This window comes from Triticum dicoccoides, chromosome 1B (genome assembly GCF_002162155.2).
Source record: "Triticum dicoccoides isolate Atlit2015 ecotype Zavitan chromosome 1B, WEW_v2.0, whole genome shotgun sequence".
NCBI lineage: Eukaryota > Viridiplantae > Streptophyta > Magnoliopsida > Poales > Poaceae > Triticum > Triticum dicoccoides.
In genome coordinates this window covers 604,818,914-604,824,356 of record NC_041381.1, presented here as the reverse complement: position 1 = coordinate 604,824,356, position 5,443 = coordinate 604,818,914, and the positions used below count along the sequence as shown (strand labels likewise).

The 5,443-nt window shown below is 51.0% G+C and overlaps 1 protein-coding gene across 1 annotated transcript; it reads right to left on the bottom strand.

Annotated features, from left to right (window-relative positions):
• Positions 1–2,824: 2,824 nt before the first annotated feature.
• Positions 2,825–4,891, bottom strand: LOC119349041 (GATA transcription factor 12-like). Its single transcript, XM_037617051.1, has 2 exons — positions 4,343–4,891; positions 2,825–3,979 (listed from the first exon to the last, which is right to left on the bottom strand). Exons 1-2 carry the CDS (start codon positions 4,661–4,663, stop codon positions 3,131–3,133), a joined length of 1,170 nt encoding a protein of 389 aa, XP_037472948.1. The 5' UTR covers positions 4,664–4,891; the 3' UTR covers positions 2,825–3,130.
• Between the last annotated feature and the right edge of the window lie 552 nt (positions 4,892–5,443).

The window sequence follows — 5,443 nt, the reverse complement described above, 5'->3', positions numbered from 1 at the left end:
AAATTAGAAACATCTGATCATCAATTAAATAAATTAGCCGATCACAACCGATGGATCTCCAAATAGACTATTCCCATTAAGGTTCAAAATAATTACCCACCTATATCCTAGATTATTCAGGTGGGCAACATCTCTATTTCTTGATTTCTTGCAAACATTGTTTGCCCCCTTAAGAAAATTCAGTCATGATGTGTAGCAACACCAGATGTTACTAAGTTACTCGAGAGCATAGGAATTGTTACATCCATAAAACATCTTGGTGGAGCATAACTTGGATGAAAAATATAAAAAATTGAAATATTATGTTAAACCAACAACTAACCTCCTTCACCACGAGAATACGTGAGGCTCAACACTCTGACACATAATATTGTAATATCTTTAGTGTTTTTCATAGTCATTATTCAAAAAAAAAGGTGATTTCAAAGTTAATCTATAATCTATAATGCGGGGAATCATAAATAAAACAAATGTTTTTTGGAAAGAAATAATAGATATATAAGGTGTTGCCCACGCGTCTGCGCGGGCCACTTTGCTAGTTATCTTGTAAAAGAAAAAATAGTATCATCAGCATATTAAAACACATTAACCCCTTTATCAAGATTTCCTACAAGGACCCCTTCCACAAAATCATGTTGTATTGCCTTGTCCATGATAATGACTAAAGCACCAGCTACTAAATCAAAGAGCATCCCCCTGTATTAGGCCTTTGTGGAGTTTGAAGGATGGCCATATAGTGTCATTGACTTTGATACCTACATGCCCCATAGTTTTCATAATCCAATCACACCATTTATCAGATTTTTTTAGTTTTAGCATTTGATAGAAAAAAGGCGACGCAATTTTGTCATATTCTTTTCCAAAATCCACTTTAAACAGAAGAGCATTCTGGGATTTTTTGTGACAGATAGAGTTTAAAGCTTCATGTAGCACCACTACTCCCTCCATTATATATCTTCCTTTTATGAAGGCAAACTGGTCAGGAGAAATAATAGGATTGGCCACTTTACTAAGCTTGTGCATCAGAACTTTTGTAATAATTTTGAAGCTGATATTAAGTAAACAAATTGGCCTGAATTTCTGAATCGGTTTAGCTTCTTTAGATTTAGGCACCAAAGTAATTATCCCATAGTTTAGCCTATTAATATCCAGGTCTCCTCTATGGAAATCGTCTAAAAGTTTTCAAAAATCTCATTTAACAACATCCCAAAAATGTTGATAAAAGTATGTTGACAGACCAACAAGAGCAGGGCTCTTGTTTTTTTTCATCTCGGAGACCAGAGAATATTGTCCATCCATAGTAAAAGGCTATGTTAATATCTCTGCCTCTAAGCCAGAAATTTCATTAGCATTTTGAATATTCAGAGAATAGTTGTCCCCACAACATTGCCAAATAATTTTTTTAATAAAAAATAGTGATGTATTTAAGAAGATTGTCCTCTCCTTCAATTATTCCTTCTTCCTGCTCTAGGGAAATAATTCCATTTTTGCTCTTTCTTTGGTTAACTTTGGCATGATAGTATCTAGTGTTACAATCTCCTTTCTTAATTTCTTTTACTTGTATCTTTGTATAATCATTTCAATTCTGAGATTTTTTTGCATATTTTGTCATGAGCAGTCAGCCCGACCGTTTGGGCCGAGTTTACCAGGTCCGAGTGGGTGACAATTTTCTGTCCGAACAGTGACCGGACATGCCACCCGGACATTTGAGGCCGATCCGAGGGCTCTGGTTGTAGATGCTCTTAATTAAATTACCGTGCGCCGGACATAAGCATAGGTGCTTGCGACGGAATCCTCCAGAGTTGGCCGGCCGGGGCCGTACGCGCGTGTCTGTTGGTTCAACTTCAAGCCGCCAGACTTGGCCAAGCAGATGGTACCATATATACGGCCACAACCATTACCTCGCGCCGCGAACCGTACAAGGCGTAAAACGAAGGCTTTCGGCGGTCAGCTCCGTGCAAGCGTGCGTACGCACGCACGCACGCAGCGACCATCCAAGAAAAAAGGTGGCCCGGACGAACGAACGAACGAGGCGCCACGCCGCTGCCGACCAAGAGCGGCAGTCGGCCAGTCACCGGAGAACGAATCCATCCAACAGGGCCGCACCAAAAACAATTTACTTGCGGCGAAGTGGTTGGATCCGATCTCTCGCACTCGCAGTCACCACGCGGCCCGCCCGGCCCACTCACTGAGAACGCTGCTAGCTTAGCTGACACTGAAAAGATATTTACTCTAGAGCTAGGAGCCGCTGACGTATCGGCTTTCAATTGGCCCGGTGGGCACACACGGCCAGTTGTGAGACTGTTGACGATGATGATGCCGACGCTGTGAAAAGAAAAAGAAATTCGTTAAGCATCTGCTGCACCGAGGAACAATTTACGGCGGGCGGCCGCGTGCGAGATTCGCACCGTCACGTGCGCCTTTCGCTCCCCTCCACTCCTCCTATGCCATGCCCGGCCTGGGTCTGGGGTTCGGTTGGACACACCCTAGTCGTGTCACTTTGTGCGCTCCAGCCAGCGTGCGTGCCCTCCCTTATCATACCATTTGTTTTGTTTGATCACTCGATGGATGGATTCAACACCACAGGGGCAGAGGCATCATCATCCTGCTCGCCCAAACACAGACAAGATTGGAAATCACATGCGAGCCTGGAGCCTCGAGCTACTAGCTTTGCTCAATTTCACTGGTTACTTTTGCAGAATTGCTTTCAAAGAAAAACACTGCTGCTCGTTGCTGTTTGCTGCTGTTGTTGTTTCCTCTTGTTCTAGAATCTAGGCTATGAACCCTGCACTGACTGCATTACAAGAAAATGAAGGAAAAAATCTATGGAAAAGCAAAGAAAAAAGTCTATGAAAAAAGAAGAGAAGGAAGGAAAACGAACAAACTGCACCCTAGGATTAGTTTCTAAGGAACTCGAGAGCTGACTGAGAAACACGGAGAGTGTAGCAAGCAAGCAAGCATACAGGTCTCTGGAAAAAGGTAAATTAAAATCCGGAGAAACAACAACTCCTAGGAAAAAAGTTTTAGCTGGGCTGGGCTGGCTGTTCTTCTTGCTGAATTATTGCTGCTGGGGCTAACGGAACGATCCTCCTCCTAGGCGAGCTGGGCGGCGCTGGCTAGCTAAGCTAGGCTAGATGAGCTGCCGGTGGTCGGGGCCTATGCGGTTGCGGATGAGGAACTCGTCCGCGCCGCCGCCCAGGTGCGGCCCGTCGAACAGCAGCGGGCTCGGCACCTGGAACCCCAGGCCCGGCCCCAGCTGGTGCTGCTGCTGCGGCGGCTGGTGCTGAGAATGGTGCAGGAGCTGCTGCTGCGGGGTGTCCTTCTGGCGCCGCAGCTCCACCACCTTGCGGTGCGAGTTGGAATGCTTGGACGGCACGAACGTCGGGCTCGCCGCCGGCCGGTACTCCGGCACCAGCCGCCCGGACTTGTACCGCACCCCGCACGCGTTGCACAGCGTCTTGGGCCCCAGCGGCCCCGTCCTCCACTGCGGGGTCTTGTCGGTCTCGCAGTGCAGGCACCGCCGCCCCTCCGCGGCCGCGGCCTCGGCGGCGGTCATGGCGGGGGCGGCCGGCCCCTCCTTCTTGGACGACTTGGCGGGCTTCTTGTTCGGGAAGAGCGGGAACGCCGTCCCGGACTCGGACGGCGAGATGACGGCGGACGCCGGGGAGGGCGGCGAGGCCGGCGCCGGCGGGAGCACGAGCAGGCGGGAGGACCAGTTGCAGGGCGCGACGCGGGACCGCTTGCTGCGCGCCTTGCCCGGCACGGACACCTGCCCGGCGTGCGCCTCCGAGCGCCACAAGGCCGTACCGACGCCACCACCGCCACAAGGCTGCACCGGCGCGGCGGGCGCGCGCGGGGCCGTCTGGGACGACGCCGAGGGGATGCCGGAGATGAGCTGCAGCTTGCGGAGGTCCTCGGTGGGGAAGTTGTCGTCGCCCATGTAGTTGGACAGCCATTCCAGCTCCGCCAACTGGTCGTACTGCAAATCCACAGACACACAGCACACGATTTTCAGCAATGGAACCAAACGAGCGCCGCGGAATTAGCTCGGAAATGATAATAAATTGATCGAGTATTCGTTTCGTTTCCGTGTCCGGAGAAACGGAGAGCATTTAGGAGGTTGCTATTTCCGGCCGCGGGGTTCATCGGTTACTATTTACGGGAGACGTCACTCCAAAAGCTGCCTTCATTCATGGGGCGGGGCGAGTGTTAATGGGGGGAGACGAAGGCATTGACCGTGAATAATTCGTCCGCCAAAATTTGATAAATTCGTGCGACGAAGGAATAACGCGTGAATTAATAATGGACACGGGAGGGTAAAAAGAGAGGAATTAATAATTACCGGCTCGCAGAGGCCGCCGGAGAAGTCGCCGTCGGCGAGGCCGCCGGAGAGGGAGTTGCTGCAGCTGTCGACGGCGGTGACCGTGGACGAGTCGGCCGACGCGTTGCCGCCGCCGCCCCCGGCCTCGCCGGCGCTACAGTCCGCGGCGCCGTCGGCGAACCCCGCCGCCGCGGCGTCGTCCTCCTCCTCGTCGTCGTCGCAGGGCAGGTCGAGGAGGTCGTCGACGAGGAACACGTCGCCGGCGCCGGCCTCCTTCTTGACCTCCCTTAGGGCGCCGCCGCCGCCGCCGCCGCCGCCCGCGCACTCGGCCGCCGCCTCCATCCAAATCGAAACAAACACAACAAAACGAAATCCCTCCGCCTCCCTGGACGAATTCTATCGACTCCCGACGGCCGTCGCCCCCGGAATTATTTTTTCGCTGGGTGGAGGCGGGCGGAAAAGACGCAGGCGGAGAGAGAGAGTAGGGTTTAATCGGGAGGGAGCGGAGTGGAGGAGAGAGAGGGGAGGGGGGAGGGGTCAAGCGGAGCTCGGCTGAACGATTCTTTAGGAGTAAATAAAGCCAGAGCCACTCTTCCCTGGCCTGCTGGCTGGGCCTGGCGGTGGTGGAGGCCACCCTTAAAAGCCTGTTAAATCGGGGTTTCACCGCGGTGAGAGAGAAAAAGGAAACAGCTCCCCGATTTATGGTCGCGGGGAAGACGACATTTGCATGACAGCAGTAGCGCCACCATGCAGTGCAGTGCAGCACCATGTGCTCGTCGCCTTCATCTATGGCAACATCGGGCTGATTGGGTCATTTTTGGTGAGTTTGAATGGGTTTTTTATGAGCGTTTTGATTGTAATTTGCTTCATGGCAAAAGGCAAATTTGCTAGCAAGCATTGAATCACTTCTTTAATTCAAAGATCCACATTTGAGGTTTTTATTGATGATTTACCCTGTGTTGATTCTTGTACAAAATCACTCTGCAAAAACCACCGTGATTGGGGCACGATGAAGGGGAGGTAGCATTATATGATGCTCGCAACAGGTCATAATAGTCGAAGTACACATGCGTGTACCCCATTCGACTATGTACCTCACTCGGCTATGTAGCGTGCATTGCA

Coding starts and splice junctions, on each gene's coding strand:
- LOC119349041 (XM_037617051.1), bottom strand. CDS start 4,663: ATGGAGGCGGCGGCCGAGTGCGCGGGCGGCGGCGGCGGCGGCGGCGGC. Junction 3,980..4,342: donor CCGGCGGCCTCTGCGAGCCG/GTAATTATTAAT, acceptor GTGGATTTGCAG/TACGACCAGTTGGCGGAGCT.